The sequence below is a fragment of the Pomacea canaliculata genome, linkage group LG2, assembly GCF_003073045.1.
Source record: "Pomacea canaliculata isolate SZHN2017 linkage group LG2, ASM307304v1, whole genome shotgun sequence".
Lineage (NCBI taxonomy): Eukaryota > Metazoa > Mollusca > Gastropoda > Architaenioglossa > Ampullariidae > Pomacea > Pomacea canaliculata.
In genome coordinates this window covers 22922868-22944939 of record NC_037591.1, presented here as the reverse complement: position 1 = coordinate 22944939, position 22072 = coordinate 22922868, and the positions used below count along the sequence as shown (strand labels likewise).

Below are 22072 nucleotides of genomic sequence, written 5' to 3'. Positions count from 1 at the left end.
TCTTCTCTCCTTTAGGTGACAAAGTAAAAGCTATACATTTGCTTTTGTAATGCCTAGAGAAGTGGATAGGTGAGTGATAGAACACTAGCCTCCAAAATATGTACAATATCTGGCTTGATACCTGTGTGGCCCTGTAAACTCCCTAGTCAACCCAGGTGCTGAATGGTTACCTAACTCCTTAGAAGTTGGGGAAGGTAAGGAAAGGAAGAGATGTGCACCCCTCCTCCCACCAACTAAAAACTAGACCTAAGAAAGTGGAAGTCTCGAGCACATAGCTGTCAAAAGGTCATGGGATGATCGTTACCTTACCTATACTGGCTGCATTTATAATATTCAGTGGTCGTTCATCTGATCCCATGTTGTACGTTTATAAGTCTATGTACTCTTTTAAGACATTAGTTTTGGTGGTTTAATTTTACATATGGTGTCATGAATGATAAGATTTTACGAAGGCAGTAAATTTTTATTTTTGAAAAACAGAGTAGTTGCAATATATAAGCAGGTACTTTTCGGTGTATGGTAAAAATTGAGTAAAATGATGGTTTTTAGAGAGAGGCATGCTAGCATGTATATATAAGTTTGTGCATGAGAGAAAGAGATACTGTAATTGATAACTTGAAAATCCTTCTTTATGGCTTAGAGAATGCAAATTCTTGCTTTTTACACATTGTGATAGATTGTCACTCCGGTTCGTGATGCTTCAATCGTAGTAGCTGTATGCATCGCATTTGAATTGTCTAGAAGATTTGAGAATACTGGAAGCTTCCACAATAATTATTAAGGCCAAGCAAAAAATTTCTTGTTGGCATTTGTGTAAAAGAATTAACTTTTCCTTCCTTCTCCACCATCCTCAAAACTCCGACTCATGTTAATCACATGTTAATGTGATGGATTGGTCGCATAATAGATGTCCTCACTTCTCCTCTCTCTTGGTTTGAACATGCCCGACAACTGGTCACTGATGAACTTAAAAGTTTGGCGTTTACCAGGAGACTCCTCCCAGCATTTGGTCATAAGTTTGTAAAACCTGCAAAAGCAATGGTTTCTTTTTGTCTTGTAAGCAGGCACATAAAAATGGATGTATCTGTCAGCAGAGTAATTGTAACAGAATGGTTGAATGTGTGGATAAGACAATGAGATTAGTTTGCAAATTGCTTTGTTTTATTTATTAGCTTTCCTCGTAAAGCTTACATTTTCATCTTTCCTTTTTTCCTTTTACTTCTTCCCTTTATTTATAAATCTGAAGATGAAAGATGTAGATACAAATCATCAAAAGTGGCATGAAAGTCAAGCAAATCAGGTGGTGCTTCAGATGCAGTTGTAAGTAAATGAGTGTTTTGCAGCTAGAAATTTTGAGCACAAAAGATTTAGAACCACATAAAGCTCTGAATGGAAAAATCTAACAGTTTAAGGGGGAAAGGAGACATTTGAATGCATGTATCTTACATGTCATCAGCAAATTCAGGCTTGCTCATGCGATATCCAGACTTGAGCCGTGTTCCCATCTCAGTGCTCCGAATGTCAGGATAAGGTTGTTGGCCTGTGGACAGAATGTGTCAGTGTATATATATATCTTGATTTTCATCACTCTACAGAATTGTTCATTTAGAAAACTTTGAGATAGGGCCTGTTTTGTTGCTATATGTATGCAAACTCCAGCAACAGATCGGATACGTCCGCTACTCAGCATACAATTTCAGAGCAGCAGGAGCTGAAGAAAATATTTGTCTAAAAATGTGTGTATTGTTTTATCAGGCAACCTCCTGCTTGCAAACATGATTACAACAAGAATCACTATCAATCCCAATAAATAATTACACCCTACCGAGGCTGAAAATTTCCCAGAGTGTGATTCCAAAGGACCACACATCACTTTTTTCTGTTGCTGGCTTGTCTTCTAGTACTTCTGGTGCTGCCCACTTGACCGGAATCCTGATTTGCTATTTGTGAAACAAAAGTTGTATTTTTCAGAGACAAACTTGAATAAGACGTGGTTTGAAGGTGTCTTGGAATGTTAGGACGTGAAGAGAAAGGGTTACAATACAATATAACTTTATTGATCCTCAGGGGCAACTCAAGATAGTGCTCATACTAGCAATAATATATACATGAAATAAAAATAAAAATGTTCATGTTGAAATAGTGTCTCTCTCACACATACATTCACGTGATCCATGCGACCTTTGCATTAGAGTTACGGATTCATTGCGCAAGGGCGACCCTCCCTAATGTTAACTGAATTCCAGAGATCGATATAGTTTCTATTGCTAACAACCGTTTTTTCATCAATTTTTGTCGTAAAAGAAGCGCGTATTTAAGTTTTAGATTCTGTTAAAGGCAGCTTCGCCAATGAACTAGTGCACACCACCAAAGAAGCAAGAGGGGAAGTTAGTCATCCAGGTCTTTATTGGTGCCTATATACACCTTGTACTTACCCCATCGCTGGCATACTGCGGGCCAAAGCCGGAGACTTTGGCATCCAAGAAAAAGGTCAGTAGGACATTGCGAGCCGCAAGCCTCTCATGAACGATCTGTGAAAACAGACACACACACATATTGGGACTGATGCAGATACATGTAGATGCTTAGTCATACATTAAACATTCCCGCCCACCCCCCCCCATCTTTTTTTATTGTCTGCCAGTCTTTATGGACCAGATATTCACCGTATTCTACAGATTGTCAAATTCGCCATCATCAATTAAAGCCCTTATATGCTACACACTGAGACATACAAATGAAATAGTTTTGAACTTTAGTTGTACATCTTGTTTCGATGGAATTTGTATGTAAATCTTGGAGGAAATTACTTTTCTTGTAGGTGAAGCTAGTTTATTAGTGATATCATCGTCAGCATCTCCATTTGTACATTTGTCTTAGAGGCTTTTAAGCGTACAGTCTGATGTTTCTTTTGCTCTCTCTCTCTCTCTCACACACATACGTGCCTTTCATTTTCAGTTATTTTGTTTGCCTATTTTAATAAGCCAGTCTACCCCTTTCGCATTCTACGTTCATTATTTCCCCATTTGTTATCTTTCCTCGAATCTATTCTTCAGTATTCTCATATTTCATCTTCCCCACTCTGTTGGGCATGCATTCTTCACAGAATGTTTTTTTTTTTTTCTCGAACCACCAGTAGGAAGATTTGGACTGTAGGTATGTCTAGTACTGTCCTCTCGCGGCTCACCTTTTTGGAGGCCAGGTAGCTCATGCCGCAAGCGATGTCCCTGGAGAAACGGTATAACTTTTCCATAGTCTCTTCGTCAGCTTTCCCGTTCTGCTTGAGCAGCCATGCGTCCAGCTGACCCATCTCACAGAACTCCAGCACCATAACAGGCCGACTATAAAAAGCGGCGACAGGTCAGTGATCCTTATGTTAGCACACTTGTCTTGACAGCCACTTCATCAAATTAAATCAGCCTTTGCCATGCTGAAAGAAATCTAGGAACATTCACACGGACAAACAGAAAAAGGATAGCTGAATGTGTCGGCGCGGTAGCAGGTTCGACACCCGTTGTGTCGCAGCATACTGCATTCTCCACCTAAGCTAGCGGGTGCTAGAAATTAAGGGGAAACAACTTAGTTCAGTCGTTTCATAGATGGATATTTTTATAATGTCCCTTTATTGAAAAAAAAAATCCGAAGTAAACTATTGGGTTTTTGAAAATATTTGCAAACGTTAGATTTTAAAAGCCGATCACATTTTTTTGGTAATATAGATTCACTGTTTAACTTTTTTTCGGTTATTAATTACCCAACAGACACATTTTCGCAAGTCCCTGTTAAACTGAGTACTTATATACACAATAGTTAATAATGTATATTTACCTATTGTCTTGCCATGACACGTCTTTCACTCTTATTAATCTATCACTTACTACAATAAAACTATTTAAAAGTGAATTCTCATTTAACTGCTTTATTTACACTATACAACAAGTTTTCCCCCTAACTTGGCTCGAACAGAGTTTGAGTCGGATAAGGTAACGCAGATACCGTTTTTGAAATTTACCTAAAACTGTCTTTACATCAAGTTTATTAAAGTATAAACTCCACCGACTACAAGTGCCAATCGCTCGGGTAACTATTTTTTCGTATCTTTATGTAACGGTGTACGAAAACTCTACGTGTTACGTGAGTGTCACGTGTACTTACGGTGCGTGCTGTCTAACACAGCTCCGATCATGGCCAACACGTTTTCGTGGCGACCAACCTCAGTAGCGTGAAAGTTGATTTTGTTCATCATCTTGTTGGAATCGGCTTCAGAAAAGTTGGCTGCACAACAAAATGGAGCGAGATGTATACAGTAAACGTTTGTGAAAGGAATTGCTGCTTGATCAGAAACACACACAGAGGGATCATACAACACCAACGCATTTATACTGCCCCCAAAACATAAGGAAATATTAAGGAATGGTAGAAAAAAGTGGATTTTTCTGGTGGTAGAAATTGACTTATCAAACATGTATTAATATGATAAAAGTTCGATGAGAGTATAATGGGGTGGAGGAAAGTGGTAAGAGTTTAATGGGGTGGATGAACAATTGGTGCGTGGGTTTCTTTCTCTGTTCTGGTATTTAACTTGAATTCTTTGTTTTCTCTACACTCGAATCTTTATTTGATTACACAAATATACACGCACTGATGCATACATACATACAAACATACATTTGAGAACTTTGGCAGCCACTGTTAAGGTTTTGTCAGAACTCTTCAGTGTCGCCTTGTAGATGGTAGCAAACTTGCCCTCCGTTACCTGGTCCAGCAAAGTCAGTCGGTGTGCATCAATCTGCCATGAAGGACGAGTGTCCCAGACCTGACCTGGAGCCAGGTACAGGTCATCCTGATTTTGTGACAGCCGCTGCACCTTGAAATGGTACACAAAACTCAGTTTAGGTCGTCAACTTCTCGAGACTGTTTCACACCTCATCTACAGTTAGAAACTGGACGCTATAGTTGGATGACCAACGCCCAACAGCTAAACTGCTAATATTTAGGGATAATCGTAGCTAACTGGTCGCTATCAGCTAGCCTTGTACTGTGCATTAAGGGACAGTTCAGCTCCGCCGAGCTTCATTGAAGATGTAAGTGCCTGGCACATAATATTTAGTGGAATTTTATCTGTAGAAATGTTAGATAAGAGCTTGAAGGATTATGCAAAGGAGGAAGAACAGGTGTAACGCAAAACTTACCCAGAAATTTGCATCAAAGAACAAACACCCGAAAGACACGTCAGGTGACTCACACTTCACACTATGCAAGCGCCCACGGTCCACCCGGTTCGTACTATCCACGCATCCACCCATTCCCCCAAGGAGCTCGACCTCTCCACGTCACAGACCGTGCCCAGACTCACTTCGTGCGAATCGTTCACAAAGTCATGTTTCTTCTTCCAGTGAATGCTGCTTCGCAGCCTGTTGATTCGCCGCTGGGCTATGTCGCCCTGGAACGCCAGCCCCTTCCGCCACAGCACGAACAGCACCAGCACAACCAGCAACAGCAGCAGCAGCAGGAGACCTGAAGGTAGAGAGCAGGTTGGAGAAAGAAGGCAATATGTACTTTCTTGGTGTTTTATGTGTTTAGTTTTGGATTATGCAAGATTTCACAGTTTCCTGATACAAGTGCAACCTGTATTAAAGATTTCTGCGCTCAACGCCATGTCAAACTCAGGTTGTAGCTCAAGACTTACCTATGATGATGCCGGCCACTGTTGACCCAGATACAGACGAATCGACTGCAACAGAAGAAAAGATTGGAACAGTGGAGAGATGAATATAGCAACTTCCTGAAAGCTTAGAAAGACAAAGTTCACGCGCTTTCTTGAGAGACAAACAAACAGAAAATATAATAGATGAACACTCATGTCGGGATGGAAAGGCAGTGAGGGAGATATGTACACTGCTGGCCCCGAGAAAAGTGAGGCCTTCACACTATGGAGAAGAGGGAGTGGAGGAAACCGGAATACTCCGGAGAAAATCCCCCCGACGCCCAGCCCTGCGGACAAGGTGTCACATACATAGTGTCCCGAACCGAGATCTAAACCCTGAGCCGCTCACTGCAGGGCTGACAAGCGAGTGTTGTAACCACTACACTAACGGGCGCCCCATGGTGTTTTCGAGTTCGCCTCCATTTTATACTCGACAAACGTTCGCTCATTCGCTAATACAATACAGGGAGACAACTCACGCGTCCTGAGTGTGAAGCGCCCGGCGTCGCTGCGTTGCTGGCCGTACAAGGTGACCAGCCTGACGTCATAGTCCTGGTCAGGGGTCAAGGCCGTCAGGTCGAGTTGACGTGCGTCTTTGTGAACTTTTCTCTGGCAACCAAAAGTAGAAAAATTAGGGTGCACTGCTTTCTCCGGACCTACCCCCCATCCACTAACTGAAGGAGAGTAACGAGAGACACCGCTTGGCTTCTGTAATGAAAACCTTAACGTTCAGGTCGAAGTTTAAACTCTCGATGAAGCATTTGGTCATCCTTGTTTTCACTCAGTTTAACGTAAATGCAGTCAGTAAAAAAAAAAGCAAGAAATTATATTTTAATGAAATTATTGTATGCATATCTAAATTCCGCTAGACGAAGAGGTTAAATTGTAATCAGCAGGATCAAAGTATTAAATCTTAACTTTACTGTCTTGCTTTTACTTTTTTTCCGTGTGTGTGTGTGTGTGTGTGTCGAGCGATTATATATATATATATCTTATGTCGACAGCGAGAGGGCGTGGGGTAGATGTACCTGCACTTGCTGGCCATCTTGCACGTACGTGACCCAAATCTCGGAGCGAGCGAAGCACCCAGGGGGAAAATCCCAGGTGAGAGTGACGCTGGTGTCAGTCAGTTGCAAAATTCGAACGTTTTGGGGAGGAAAATCTGAAAATAACAGACAAGGCAGTGTTCCTCAGGCCAGGGTTTAGCCCCTATTTGGTAAGAAAGAAAGAACAACAACAAAACAACAACGAAATGGTGAAAGAGAAATAAAAAAGGAACATGACAATGAAAATAGGAGAAGGCAACAAAAAAATAGTTTGGTGTTATTATTTGTAGTTCTATTTTCAATTGGTAAAGAACGTGGGTTAATCTATTTTTCAAGTAAGAGTGTGTGCGATGACTCCAAAATTATTTTTTTGCAAGGTGGAAAACCAATAAATGCCGAAATAAAGCAAGGTAGTGCTTTTGCCGTGACATCGAAAGAGCCAAAGTTGTGTTCATGTTAATTTTAACTGGTGCTTATTTTACTTACATGCTTCTGTTCCATTCAGAGCAGTAAGGTCTTTTTTCTGAAAAAAAAAAAGTGAATTAAAATCAATGCTAATCGGAAGATGTGATAAACATACTGTACACTGCTATCCTCCCCTCCTCTTTTAAGAGGGTATTAAATAATTACATGCAAGAAGCTACTCTTGCAGGCTGGTATTTGGATAAATGAACTGCTGTCTTTGCACACGAGGAGAAAGACGTAGAGTGACAAAATGTCACGATGCCTTTTTGGGCTGTCACGAACCTTCATTATCTGCCTGTTGACGAGTCCCGCTGCGTTCGTGACCTCGATGGTAACTGTGACCTCCTCTGTTGCCAGGTTTTCCTTTTCCACCATCATGTGGCAGTTGCTCACAGAAAAGGACTGATCGAACTGAAAAATCTGACCTGTTGGTGTAGCGTAGCACTCGCGGAAGTCTTTGCATGACTAAAAAGACGAGAAAAAAGTCATCATCATCGTCGTTGCCGTTCATCCATCCATCATACATGATTTGTTTCTTCCAACACTCTTTTCTTTCAGCCTCCCTCCCCTCTTTTACCTGAGCTTGTTTCCCGGGCACTTTTTCTTCGTAGATGATGGTTCCGTTAGCCCTCGTGAACGTCCACTTGACGTATGCAATTCCAGATTCCCTGTCCTCTGCGGACAGCCTAAATCTGTGTGCATCAGATCAGTAATTTGAATTATTGTACATGTAACAAAATTACAACATTATCCAATAAAACAAGAAATTCTCCAAACATTGTAGGCAGGGTCCAGAACATTTCACTCCGGCAGAATATTCATTTGAAAAACATTTGAAAGGAATACTCAGACGCAGTTGACAGATCCACGTCTTCATCTGGAAGCTCGCAAAGCGCGGCGACTAGTAAAGGTTAGTGAACCAAGCAGCAAGGTAGATAACATGGATACAGGCTAACAACCTAAGCACAAAATCATTTTCAAGAGTAATTTCCCTAAACAAAAGATACTACTTCAGTTTGTGCGATGTTGCCTTTAAACGTGGTGTTTGAAAGAGGTTAAAGACCTATTGTTGCCAAGTGACAAAACCAACATCTTTCTCTTTCTCTCTCTCACAGACACATAAACATTGAGAGGCTTTAAATCATGCATCACAGCTCATCTCGGCATGTCTGCCAATGATGATCGATGACTTACGTAGAACTGAAGTCGATGCCGGGTACAGGCACGTTCATCTGGAACTCGACTGGTCTCTGGCATCAGGCTCCGTGTTGTCGATAGTCACCTGGGTGCGTTCAGTGCGCGTGTTGCCCAGCATGTCGTGAGCCCGCACCCACACAGTATACGTCTCAGCATTGTTAAGGGCGTCGGGGTAAGTGAACTGCTGATTAAGCCCCACTTGCTTCCATTGCTCCTCTCCTGGCTCTGCAGGTTGGCTGCCCCCGCCCTGGTTGTCCTTGTTGTAGGCCACTTCAAACCTGACTGCAAAATTCGCCGACAGGTCTCAATGGCGTTGTGATATGTTTCACGAATCGAATGATGCAGTCACCTAGATTAAAGGTTCAGTAAATCTTCACAGTACAGGTGTTAGCAGATTCTAAAAACAAAAACAAATTCTCGTGTGATTTCAATGCTTAATTCTAAATGTGATGCCTGCAAACACCTCAAAGTTGAATGTCATCGCATATCTGTTTCAGTTCCCGTCCTCCCTATATTTTATTTTATTATTATTTTATTTTATATTTTATTATTAAATATCTCAGAATATATTAAACATAATTTGTTTTACGTATGTGAATATCTTTGCATGTATATTGTGTACTTTTATTTACAGTTTGCATGTCCATATCTATAAATATTTGGCGGCTGCCTGGCACATTTACATCTATGCTGCTGCCTGTATACTGGATTTCATTCCGTCAGTCTCACGGGCGTCGGTGGCCCCTTTAAACAACCCACATCCTTCCCCTGTCCAAATATTTACTTACCGATTCCACGAACGTTGGGAATGTTATCTACTGTCCTTAACCCCTCGTGATCGTCCTCCTGAGAACTGTATGGGATCGTCTTCCGAAAGTCTTCTAGCTGAGGAGGGTATTCCCTCACTGATCCCAGCAAACTCTGCTCCTCGTGCAGCTTGTTCAGGAAGTGTCTGGCCCACGTAACGGTTATTTCTTTCAAACTACTTTGAAAGGTGAAGTTGGCGGCGGGGCTAGCCGTTGTGGCATGGAAGGGGTGCAGCGGATCTGACGTCACAGTGGAGACAGGGTCGTACAGGACGAGGCGGCGGATGTACTTGCTGTTGTTGGCGCGGTCAGAGGCCTCCAGGATGATGGCGTACATGCCTGGGTCTTGCGGCGTGTAGCGCTGCTCGTATCCCCGTTGTCTGCCTTCTTCAGTCTCCATTGTCTGCAGGGAAAGTGTGAGACTGTTAGCTCTACGATTTCTTCGGAGATGAAAGGGGGAAAAAAAATCCGAAGAGCACGGACAAATATCTAAATCAATGGAGCATTCATCTATCTATATATAAAAAAGATGTGACATACATGTTCGTAGTAAAAGTTACAGTTACATGTTAAACCAAAATTGCTAATAAATGACGCATGCTGGTGAGTTATGTGTCTATGATGTGCATGTGAGCAAACTTCAGACCATAGACCAGCACCAGTATAGTCTATAGAATTACTTCATTAATGAAGAGAGGGCTGAGCGGGTTCCTTATTTCCAGTTGATCTTCTACGACACGGACAACTTGAAGACCTCCACCGCATATCTGAACATGCCGGACTCGTCATCAGTCCAGCCTTTCCACTGAATCGTCAGAGGATTCTTTAGAATGGAAATAAATTTTTATTCAGTTAATTGAATTACATGAGGCCTAATTTATTGTGATTATAAATTCATTTGTCAATGAGAAGGTGGTGGGAGATACTAAAAGCATCCGAACTAGTATGTAAAAAGACTATGTTAGAAAATGTAAGACACCGATGGAAGTAGGTATATTGCTGCTGCTTATAAGCTAGAGACGGAGGTATACACAGTTTATAATCTACTGTATAGATGCCTAGAAAAAAACGAGGTGAGAAAATATATTTTTTGCAGGCGAAGAAGTTGTATTTCAAGACTCAGAAAGAGACAAAGGGATGTAATTAGTTGTACAAAAAGTTAATAAGTGTGCATGGCATGCATCAGAGTTTTCAGATTATCATTTTCACACAATCTCTCACTCACACAGTCACCACTCATCCCACATTCACAATATATATTTGGATAAGGCATTAACCACTCCCTTCATCCCTTCTAGTCTGATACCTTTGTGATGTCCTGTGTTCGCAGCATGAAGACATCATTTGTACAACTTCCCGATGACAGACATGGATGCCTTGGCGGTGTGTCGATGTCGAAGCGAAATTCTACCGCCATGGAGTCGCTCACTCCAACAAAGCTGTCTCGCCTGTACTCGCTGTTAGGGCCAATGTTAAAGTTAAGGAGAGTGCGAACGCCGCCTCCTGTAGCGTGAAAGCTCAACTTCACGCTGAAAAAAATATTCAAGAAAAAAACAATGGAAGTTGTTTTTATGTTTTCCCTCTGCCGTTCTACTTCATCTTTCAAGTGAAGGATGCTATATAGCGCTTAACACTAAAACCTCTTGTTTCTGCATTTGTCTGGAATTAACCCCACCCAGCCAGAGAGCAGATAACTATGCTGTGTGTTGGAGGAGGTGGAATGTGAAGACAATTGTCCTTACATGTCCCCCGTGTCCAGTCGCGGGTCGAAGTTAGGAGTGATGGTGCAGTTGTAGATGCCTGTATATGGCGAGCTGCCGATCTGAGTATTGCAAGACTCGGTTTGGTTCAGAACCACGCGTCTGGCACTTCCCACTGAAACAGCATGGACATAAGGCTATATACACGAGTAACGCACTTGTTCTTACCTAGAGAGTTACTTTAACTTCTCAAGAATAAATGTTTCTGCATTTTAAGTCTGCACACACACACATAACTGTGTGTGTTCTGTAGTTCGCTGTGTATGAGAGAGAAACTCTGCTGTGCGCGCTTGTAAAAACGAAAAAAAGAATAACGTGTATGATAACTGAGCATGGAGGTGTGGTACATTGTACACATGTATAGTATGCTGCAAACCGCATGAAAAAAGATGAAAAATAATACACTACACGGACAAAGAACAAGAAGACAGTGACGACCTACGATAATTGAGATGACGAAGGAGATAGTGGGTGATATCTGAATGTCTACATATTTACTCTGTGTGTGTGTGTGTGTGTGCCCGCTCCTGCGTTTTTACTTACCGTTGCCAGTTTGTCTGGTGTGTTCGATCCTGACAAAGGCGCTTTGTTATCCCAAAGATTGGATCTCTGACGTAGTTCGGTGGAGGCGGTAGGTTGTTGGGGGCAAACTGACCTGCCGCCATGACAGTGACACGGTTGAAGAGCCTTTTGACGAACAGAACGGAGGAAATAAAACGCTACTGGCTTTTAAGAAACAGCGGCAGAATTCGTTATACTTATTATTACGAATAAACTTTTTTTGGCTAGTCAGTGCATGCAAAGATTTCTTTGAAAGCTTATACCTTCAAAAAACTGTTTTTAACATACCTAATGAAAGCAAAATTGTTTTTTTGTGTGCAGTGCGATTTAACAATTCCTATACATGGTTTTGTGCTGGCTTGAAACCTTTGAATAAATACCTTCGATTGGACCAGATGAAGTCTGTGTCTGTTTTTTCGCTGGAATCAGCCAACAATGAATACTTCTCCATGTTGCTGCCGTCCTTTGTGGTTCCCACTAGGTTAGCCCGCCTCGCATCTGGTAGATTTGGGGTTTCACCACGGCTTTTCCACTGTTCAGGAAAAAACTTTTTTTTTTAACTTCATCACGACTTGCTCTGTTTTCTCTAGTTATAGAATTTATTTATTAGTTATTAATAGTTTAAATTGTTGTAATCAACGAAGAAGAAGAAAATAAAAGAAAGCACGCGCGCATACACACACTCACACACATGCGTATGAGCATGAGAGAAGGAATGAGAAATAAGGGATGAAAATGCAGATAAAAAACCGCCCATGTGCGAGTTTATGTGTTTGTGTAAGTGTGTGTGTATGAGGTATTGCCTGCTTGCTTCTGCATGTGTGCATTAGAGAGAGGTAGGTATACTTACACCGCATACATCTAGAGTCACCACTATTAGCGAAGCCCGTGGAACACCGACAATTATTGGGATAGTCACAGAATTCCAGGGTAACAAGGGAATAAATGTGAACAGGCGGCTGAAACAGGCGACAACAGGTGTTAGATGACATGTCAGACGCACGCACTCACACACCTTTATGGCATGACACACACGCACACACGTAGACACCTACACACTGCTTTTGTCACACCGACATTTAGCGTCTATTGCTCATTTTGTTTGCCTTTTCAGACCCGAAGACGTGTTTATATACCCTGTACCCGTAAACCTCTACAGACCCCAATCTCTGACAGCAGAGATGATTTCTTAAAATTATTAAAACTCTCACCGCCTTCGCAACGCTCTCCAACTTTCGCCCCACTGGACAGTTGCACCGCCCCGGACCAACGCAGGTTCCTCCATTCTGACAGGGAGGCTCACAGATGGCTGAAACAGTTTTGAAAGCAGATCCCGTAACTGTAATTTCTCTATGATGTGCATATTTTCCTCTTTGTCTCCCCCAACCCCACAAGCCAGTATTTTTTCTGGTCCTCGTGGTTGAGAGGTATGTTGCTCAAGAAGCGCTAGTGATGAGGCTGACACAAACATTCTGGGACATCATCGTTTTTGTAGTCTGTTGATACCATTTAGGATCATTTAAAAAAATGAAAGATTTTGATTGAGTAAATAAAAACACAAATAAATAAAAATTCGAATATTAAATTAGTTTATGCAGGTATTCCAACAATGAAAACCAGTTATTGCGTTTCAAAGTACATTTTATTTTCTGTGGAAACCTACAGGTGTGAACGATGGTCTAGTTTGCTAGTTTGTGAAAGTGGATGTGTGCGGAGATATGATGATCGCTGAACAAGAGTGAAAGAGCTGAAGCTGATTTCTCCTTTCACATCCATCTATCAAAAAAGTATCCCCAAACACACACACAAACACACACAAAAGACATTCCCAGTTTGAAGGAGTGTGTTTGAATCTTATTTGCCAGTACAGACATGTAAGTGGACAGTTCTTGTGTGTGCGAAAGTAAAATGTGATTAACTCTAGTGCACGCAAAATGTCTATGGTGCACACACACACACACACTTGTTATTTATTCATTCATTCATTTCCTTGACTTATACTGATCGTTTGAGAGGGAGGGAGATATGTGGAAACAACAGCTGCCAAGGATTGCCCCAGTGATACTTCCTGACCCTGTTCGCCATTCAGTTTTTCTTGTTAACCTCGGGGTGGCCCCCTCAAGGCCAGAATATACATGTTTAGCTAATGAAGATAAATAGTAACTTGCCGTCAGGATCAGTATCCTGCAGTGGAGGTATTATTTCTAACCTTAAAAACCACATGAACACTTCTGAGAAATAGAGAGAAGGATGAACATCTGATGTCGGAAAGGAAATCACTTACGGATGTTGCAGTTATAGTCACCACTATGTCTCCACCCTTGACAACAGAAATACTCTGTGTACCATTGAGGCTCACTTATAGTCCGGTACAAGCAGCATCTGTTGTACAGAAGAGTAAAATGCATCAACATCTGATGATGAACTGTTTATGAGAAATGCATGGTATAATTTTAGAACTTGTAAAGCCTGCACAGACAGTTACAGTGACCAGGAACTGTTTTCAGCACGGAGACAGGCAGATATTAGGAGACAAATATCTCGAGCTCACAGAGGCACGGGCTTCTTTTCATTTGAATTATAGTATTATTAAAGCGATGAAGGACGCTGCAAAACAAACAACCCCCAACCAAAAAAAAAACAAAAAAAAAAAACCCCAAATAAAAAAACAAAACAAAAAACAACAACAACAACAAAAAAAAAAAAAAAAAAAAAGAAGGGGAAAGAAAAATGCAAATAATTCAATAGCAAACTAATAATCAGTAGACAGTCTGTGTTCTCTCCAGTTTTCGCATATCTCTCATCTTGGGGACTTCACAAGGACTGATAGATGTGACAGTGGCTTACCCTAGCCATGTGTTGTAGGCGCAGACCCTCCTAGTCACATAGCGACATCCCGGACGACCGCACGAGTTCCTACCGAAAAAACATTCAAAATATCAATATGAATCAATACACAATATAACTTACAGAGTGCTTATATCCTTATTGCTGTAATATCGTGCAAGCATAAAGAAAAAAAGGTACTCAAGGAAAACTAACACAAAAAATCCCCAGAAATTTATTGCAAAGACTTTCTAAAGAAAGATGTCACTTGGTGAATTCAACGCATAGATGAGAACTAACAGTACTATGTAGCAAATAAAGAAATTTGTTTTAAAATTGTGAAAGTGTCATATTCTGTATTATTCATATCTCGCTGTTTGTAATGAGAAAGATAGAAAGCGAATTTTTAAAAACCAAAAGCTAGTTTTGTCTTCTCCTGTTCGTCTCTCTGTTTGCTCACCCACCTTTGCCATTCGTTCACACAGTTTCTTTCATTTAACTCGCCAAGTTCTTACCCTCTCCAGTTCTGTGCCTCGCCGCCGCTAGACAAGAGCAGGAGAAGGAGGCTGAAGACCAGGACTTGCCAAGATGGCCTGAAGCAAGATTCCATTCTATGGCCTTGCTCGAAAATCCAGTTTTGTTGGTTTTAGCCGATCTACAATAAATCAGATGAAGCTTTGATCACTTTCCCAGTCAGGGTTAGCGCAAAATCCCTCTCGTGGTGAGACCAGAAAATGTCCAGCTTTTATTTTTTTCTAGAAACGTTGTGGACAGCGTTTCAATCTGAAGTACATGTCTGTTTGGAATGTAGACACAGAGGACCTCTTAAAGAGAGATGCGGGATGGGAAATTACAGAGTGGGTGTTTTCTGGGGCGGGCAGTATGTAGGACAAATAATCATAAGTTATATCATGAGGGCTGGCTAACACATGAGTGGTGAGAAAACGACCTTGAGTGTCGCCACTATGATTGGATGTCAAAGGGTGAAGTGGGTCCCGAGGTGGGTGCACGTGGGAGTTTGAAAAATCAGGAAGTTCGCGGCTTCAAACATTCCAGCACATATGTGTGATTCCTCTGCACTCAAGCAATCGTCACTTTTCCGGTGTGTGGGTTTCAAGAAGATTGTTCTACTCATAACATACAGCGACCATACATGGGCTGTTCAAGACCCGAAGCTGTACGCCCTACGGCAGGTCCGGCTCTACCATCGGGCCGGTCGGACGGTCACCGAGAGCGCAATCACAAAGAGGACGCAGGGATGGTCTGCGGTTTCTCGTTAGTCGATGAATGATGCTAGAGGAAAATATCACTCTCATAGCATGACATTTCCAGAATTGTTTCCTCTGTTTGCAGGCTGACTTCACCAGGCGTTTGTCCGTGTGACAGAAAGCGGCAACAACTGAGGGAGGCATCGGCAGGTGACGGGACAAGCTGACCAGCGGGGAAGCGATGGGGAGGTGGCGGTGCGAGGGGAAGGGAGGACTTTGTCTGACCCCTAGGGTGTACAGTACCACTTGCCAGCCCCATCTTTTGTTCCTCTTTCCTAAAGTCAGGCCCGCATTCATACAAAACAAACATTGCAACAGAGTTTAGAGACAACGACTCTGGACAATTTTGTTTTTGCTGCAATTATTCAGTAAGAAATACGATTTCGCATCAATACATCTCTCTGTATTAAAGGTTTGAAAAACATTTCAACTATATTGTCTTCACCTTGAAAAAAGTGCAGCACACAGGGAAACTACCAGACAAGGAGAAAATTTGAGTTGTGATTACTGCATCGAGGACGTGAACCAACACAAGACCAAAGAGGAAGAAGTGTACTGGCACCAGTTACCAAAATCCCTGAATAGCTTAGTGAGGGTTCCAGAAATGTAAAACCTTGTACTGAAGGATCACAGTGCTTTTTTCTATAAAAAAATATTATTTTGGATACCCAAGACATTTCCGGGAAGCCTACAGTTTTGCAAGGTCTTGGAGAAAGGCACAGAGACACAGAGACAGCAATGACAGACGCAAATTACAATATGAGGCTAGACTGCTTCCCAAGCATAAAATAACCCCAAAAGAAATCTTAACATTCATTATCTATCAAACTATTTGATAATTATGATATTTGACAAAGTGCTGAATGTTGCATTCTCACTTAAAGTTTTATTGACCATGAAACTTTCTGTTGGCAGTTTGTAACTGAGTTTCTCTAAATGAAAATGAATTAAAAATTAAATGAGAGCAAGAATGTTGCAAGACACATTGTGAGTCCTTGACAATAAACATCTCACTGGGTTCCCCTGTTATGGACAAGGAAGGTAATAGTGTACAACTAAAGGTGACAGCAAGAATCCTCCTACAGTGACCTGAACTTTATCCCAGGATGCTCTCTCTTCATGTTGCAGCTGCATACAGACAGTGATTGTTTGCAACAGTCACTTCTATTATCACACGATCTGTTGCTCAAGTCTATGTCAAACGAAGCATGCACAGTCCCACGAACGACATCCCCAACACGGAAAACAAAATTTATACTTGTACCAATAAAAGTAAAACTTCGAAGTAAATCGAAGCTAAATATGACAAATAATCTTATGTACTCACTGCACTGTAGTAATATGATGTATGAGAATAGTAAACTACAGTGCTGTAGAGTTTTTGGCAAGTCTGGTAGGGGAAAAAAAAGTTGGCCCCGGGCCCCGGGTCCCGGCTTTCACACGTTTGACAGGAAAAGAGAGACACGAACCGGACGCTGAGATCACGAACAGCACAGACAAGATTTTTTGTTCTCCATAATCTCTCCCTGAATTAGTCTCATCGACAGGATGACTTATGTCGGGTCAGACAAGGCGAGCAGTCCTCTCCTTTGATGTTTGCCTCGTTTGAAAACAAATTAAAGCCTTTTGTAGCCCACAATTCTGACAATGCCAATTTGCGTGTTATGCACATTTATTTACATTTAAATGACTGATTAACACTATTATTAATAAATAATTATAATTAATAGACTGATCCTTATCATCTCTGACTAAATTAGTGATATTAAAGACAGTCTAAATAATTTAGTTTTATTATGGATTTGGATCGATCAGGAAACTCATCAGCTCAATTGTAACTGGCAAGGAAAAGATTAGATATTTAGGTAATCAGTATACACAACTATGGTTTAACTCAATGCGGACGTAAGTAGAGTTATGGTACGCATGATTTTTAACGAAAAAATTATAAAAAAGAAACTATAACAGCTATAATTCAAATTGATCCTCTACAAAAGACATAAAAGATTACTCTGGAAAATTGACGATAGTCTGTCAAAACAGTAAAGAAATGCAGCTATCTAACTAAGATTTCTTTATGTAAGTAAAAACGCGACTAAGAATCACAAAAATCTGTATTGTAGACAATTTTTTTAATAAGAAAAGGAAACAAATTCAGTAAATTAGTTCCAAAATTTTACTGGAATAATCATACTCATACAAATTAAAATATTTATTTGATAAACAATGCTTTAACCTAATAAAACTTATAAGAATAATAATCTTACAGTTGCCTTACATTGAATTAGCAAGAATAAATATTAATATCAAAGTTTTATTGTTCACGTACTGAATATTAAATTATTCGTCTGTACTTATTCTCGATATATTTTATACACAGTTGTCCAGATATTCTGAACATTTTTTTTATTCTGCATTGCTTTTTTGTGTATAATACATTTTGTTCTAAATGCCCTATAAGCGGTGTAAATGAACTGTTGGACTTGACACTGTGTAAATCACGATGTGGGGCGTGTGCAGGGCGTTGGTCTGCACGTCACTGATGGCTGCACACGATGTGTGAGCACTGGACAAGGGAGAGGCTTGAACTGTGAACTGTGTCGTGACACGTGGCTGTTTGTCACACATGAACTCATTAAGGAAATAAATTGTATAACATCATCATACTGTGCAATGGTGACCTGTGTTAGTAATTAATACGAATAAAAATACAGAATTACAACAATTACAACGAAGTTATTGTCTTTTCAACTAGCATCGACTTTCAAATTTTTGCACTAGTAAAACTTTTCTAAGAATCTACAAGAACAGTCCGAAACGTTTGAGACGAAAGGTGTATCTTAAATATACAATTTAAATGAAAAAAATGGACCAGGAAGCATGTGGACCAAATTTTATTTCGGGCACTAATTATAACTGCAAGCATTGCACCAACTAAATAACTCGTCCAACCCCTGCGGAAGACATGCCACTCAACCACCCTTCATGTCCATACTTTTGATCCTTGTAACACAATGCCTCGCCATTAACGGGATTGAAAGTGAACAATGTGTCGGGAGGACCTGAGGACAGGGGCCTGACTCCCATTATATCCACTGTCTGTTCGAGTTTTTAACTCTTGTCCCAGACACGTGCTGCTCGATTGCTTCCTGTCGAAATAGGATGCACTCCCGACAGTCAAAGGGCATCAAGAGGAAGAGACGGAAGCTGCGGCTGCTACTATGACAGTTTAGTTGCTGTTGAGAACTGATGGTGCAGCTAAACACTAGGAAGCCTGGATGACAGTAGAAAGTGCTGGGTGGACAGCATCAGGCTTTGTGTTGTTGGCCCGCCATCCAGTTGAGACTCGAAATAAAATAAATCAGAAACTCGACCCGAGGTTATCAAAATAGGGATCTCCTCGCACCTCCCCCCCTTTTTTGGAAGTTTTTGTCCGTATCTTGGCTAATATTTGAATTGTTCAGTTATATCACCTACTAGACAATACTTCAGACAAGTTTAAGTTCTTTTATAATTGACTTTATTTTGAACTTTGTATTTAAACTATTTTATTATACGTATAAAGATCTATATAAACGCAGGGGAATTGTTTTTTTTTTTTGTTGTTTTTTTTTTGGTAGGTGATGATGCTAATTTCGATTTTTTTTTTTTGTTGTTTTTGTTTTTTGTTTTGTTTTGTTCTTTTGTTTTTGTTTTTAACTTTCAAACTTATGTTCCATTTAGAGCAACCAGAAAATCTTTCTGAAAAAAAAATGAAACTAAGTAATAATGAATACAAATGCAAACATATTTATTAACCTATTTCAGGAACTTGTTGCGTCTGCCAACTGTAATTTCATAACATTACATAAAATGTCAACGCAGGCTAAAGACAACATAAAAGTCTACATTTAATTCTAGTTCTCCGTTTGTAATCATTTACTCTGGCACTTAAAGTCACTCTCACGAGTATTAAAAATCTGTGCGCATTCATATTGTCACCCAAACCAGGAAAACAAAGAGACGAGTGTGACATCAATTAAAACACAACAATAGAAATAATAAACGTGTGATTTATATAGTGCATGCTACCGCTCCTGAAGCAGCATGCTCTCAGCATGGAGACAAGGACACACGGACACCACACGAAGGACGGAAGTAGAGACAACTGTGCAGACAAGTGATAAAAGACAAACTTAGAGGGCGCAAAGAGGGATCAGAGAACAACGAGGAAGGATGGAGAGTATAATAAATTTGCTGAGGATTAAAAAGCGGATTCTCCAGAATACAAGCAAGCAACATGGACATCAGCCTTCATGTACATGTACATGTCCAATCCATGAGATGATTATATATCTGGATTGCAGCTGGGATAAATGATTGCACATAACGTGTGGTTCTAGCTCTACCACTCTAAGACTACCACTTCTCTAACTTGTTTAATAATCTCGTTGGCTAAATTTGCAGTTTGTTGATCAGAAACTTGTCATACCTTGGTTCTATACCGCTCCACCCTTTACCAGCCACTCCTCCGTTTTATTTTATTTCTCTAGTTCAATTTGTGCCGGTCATACTTTGCACCGTTCCCATCCCAGCACATTCGACCGAAAGTCATGATGCTGCACATAGCATTAGTGTAAAATATTAGCAAAAGAACTGAGAAATTCAGAGGCTTCTCAGGCAGTAAGCTATGTACTTTTATTTTAATAACGTTAACCAATAAGTTTTTTAATAATCCACAGTACACAACACACCAAATAATTAGTCCTGCCAGACAATGAGGTCACGTGCTCGTCACCCACTTGCTACCCGACTATTACAGCGATAAACAGTTTGGGTTATGTGGTAAGGGGTATTAGTGTTTACGCCGAACAAGCAACTAAGGCTATCTCACGGCAAGACAGCTAGCCGGAAAATGTTGTGTGATGAAAAAAATAAACAACCCTACGACATATCAAAATATCCACATCCTCACATCCACAATTTATGAACTTCTTCACTCCCCTTCCGTCCTCTCCCTCGTGCACACATACACAGAGTTCTGGGTCAAGCGCGGCTTCTTTCTAAGTCTTGTCGCAAAGAGTAGTACATGTTTAATTAGTTAATTAGTTCATTGTCATACTCATGTCACGGACGTGTACAGGTGGACTGTTGTCTGTCTGCCAGGACCAACGCTTAGCCTCTTGCGAAGTGATCCGATGTTAGTCTCGGCGAGCCTAAACAATGTGACTAAACCGGAAGCTTTGTACACACCTGCCTCGTTTTAGTAGTTAATCTGAAATGTGAATAAACCGGAAGCTTTCTAGTCTCTTTAGCCTCGCTTTAGTAGTTAACTGAAACAAATCGTCTGCCAGCAGTCCAGTAATACAAAGTCGTGATCGTATGTTAAGCATGTAGTAAGGAAAGTATTTTATGGATATTTATGCACATATGATTATATGGATCTGACCTTACACTTGCATGTGTGCTGAATGTGAATTACAATAGACATAGCTAGAGACCTGTATGCCTCACCAAAAGGTTAAAAGTTTAAATCAATCACCAGCTTGATTACATTACAACACATGCATGCATTATTCACATCAATGCAAAGACTTTTTCATCTTTTTTATATTTTTATATTCACCCTCTTCAATTACGGGCTATGGCCTACATTGAATAAATAAAATAAAGTCAAAGTCGTAACGTGTGCGTAAAGTCATAGATTGTGTGGAGCAGTTACCAAATAGGTGATCACGTGACGGACACAACAAAAATAGCATACCTCGAGGCGGAGCCTCTTCGCTGCACTCGCCAGCTGTCGTCTACTCGGCCTTTGTCGTCTGCTCACTCAGTTTATACCCGTTACTACCCCTAACCCTAAACCTAACCCCTAACATAAAACATAATCCTAATCCCAAATCCTAACCTTAACCCCAACCCTAAACCTATAGGTATACCCTCCCTAAGCCCCGCCCCCCTCTCAAAAATGAACCAATACCCTCTCTCACCTCTGACAAACTAACATAGACCGGCCCATGACGCAATGCGCTCACCTAATGGAAGTTGCATGTGTAATACAGATATATCCTGACCTCTCTATTCCCATACATACAGTATTTAAACATAGTCGCATTAAAAAGTCTCGATTCCCGCCTCCCACCCACACACCCACACACAAAATCACTTACCAGCAAATGGTGGTGATGAAGGCGGATTGATACAAAATAGTCCGCGTTTTTTTGGCACAATGAAACAGTGAAGTCCGCTGAATTATCCGCTAGGCAATGATGCGCGATAATGGTCACATGAAAACCGCCATCTTTTGCAAACTGCTGTGCATTCTTGATTCGATACTTGTCCTGTCAGGTCCTTTGTTGCAGCTAGGTGTGGGCATTCTGCTCCTGTGCTGGACAAAGAGTGTTGGCACCATTATTGCACCATTATCATTTGTTATGTCGTCCACTGTCCTTGACCC

The 22072-nt window shown here is 40.9% G+C and overlaps 3 protein-coding genes across 6 annotated transcripts; all 3 read right to left on the bottom strand.

The window, feature by feature from the left end:
- Positions 1-879: 879 nt before the first annotated feature.
- On the bottom strand, positions 880-2555 carry LOC112555269 (tyrosine-protein kinase CSK-like). The gene is made up of 4 exons (XM_025223598.1): positions 2436-2555; positions 1826-1940; positions 1447-1540; positions 880-1027 (listed from the first exon to the last, which is right to left on the bottom strand). The coding sequence occupies exons 1-4, from the start codon at positions 2553-2555 to the stop codon at positions 880-882; spliced, it is 477 nt and encodes a 158-aa protein (XP_025079383.1).
- On the bottom strand, positions 2473-12069 carry LOC112558169 (tyrosine-protein kinase receptor Tie-2-like). Its single transcript, XM_025228457.1, has 18 exons — positions 11923-12069; positions 11525-11668; positions 10964-11096; positions 10528-10750; positions 9902-10044; positions 9204-9624; positions 8413-8697; positions 7796-7910; positions 7501-7683; positions 7240-7276; positions 6736-6869; positions 6187-6316; positions 5690-5734; positions 5357-5517; positions 4669-4867; positions 4156-4275; positions 3188-3341; positions 2473-2531 (listed from the first exon to the last, which is right to left on the bottom strand). The coding sequence occupies exons 7-17, from the start codon at positions 8448-8450 to the stop codon at positions 3208-3210; spliced, it is 1296 nt and encodes a 431-aa protein (XP_025084242.1). The 5' UTR covers positions 8451-8697; positions 9204-9624; positions 9902-10044; positions 10528-10750; positions 10964-11096; positions 11525-11668; positions 11923-12069; the 3' UTR covers positions 2473-2531; positions 3188-3207.
- Positions 12070-12606: 537 nt separating this feature from the next.
- Positions 12607-22072, bottom strand: LOC112558194 (epidermal growth factor-like protein 7). Of its 4 annotated transcripts, none has more exons than XM_025228487.1 (5): positions 21786-22072; positions 14884-15023; positions 14390-14458; positions 13827-13924; positions 12607-12851 (listed from the first exon to the last, which is right to left on the bottom strand). In XM_025228487.1, exons 2-5 carry the CDS (start codon positions 14976-14978, stop codon positions 12622-12624), a joined length of 492 nt encoding a protein of 163 aa, XP_025084272.1. In that variant the 5' UTR covers positions 14979-15023; positions 21786-22072; the 3' UTR covers positions 12607-12621. The 4 variants fall into 4 exon arrangements, with proteins under 4 accessions (XP_025084272.1, XP_025084273.1, XP_025084274.1 ...); XM_025228488.1 differs by lacking the exon at positions 21786-22072 and adding an exon at positions 21380-21521; XM_025228489.1 differs by lacking the exon at positions 21786-22072 and adding an exon at positions 16964-17084.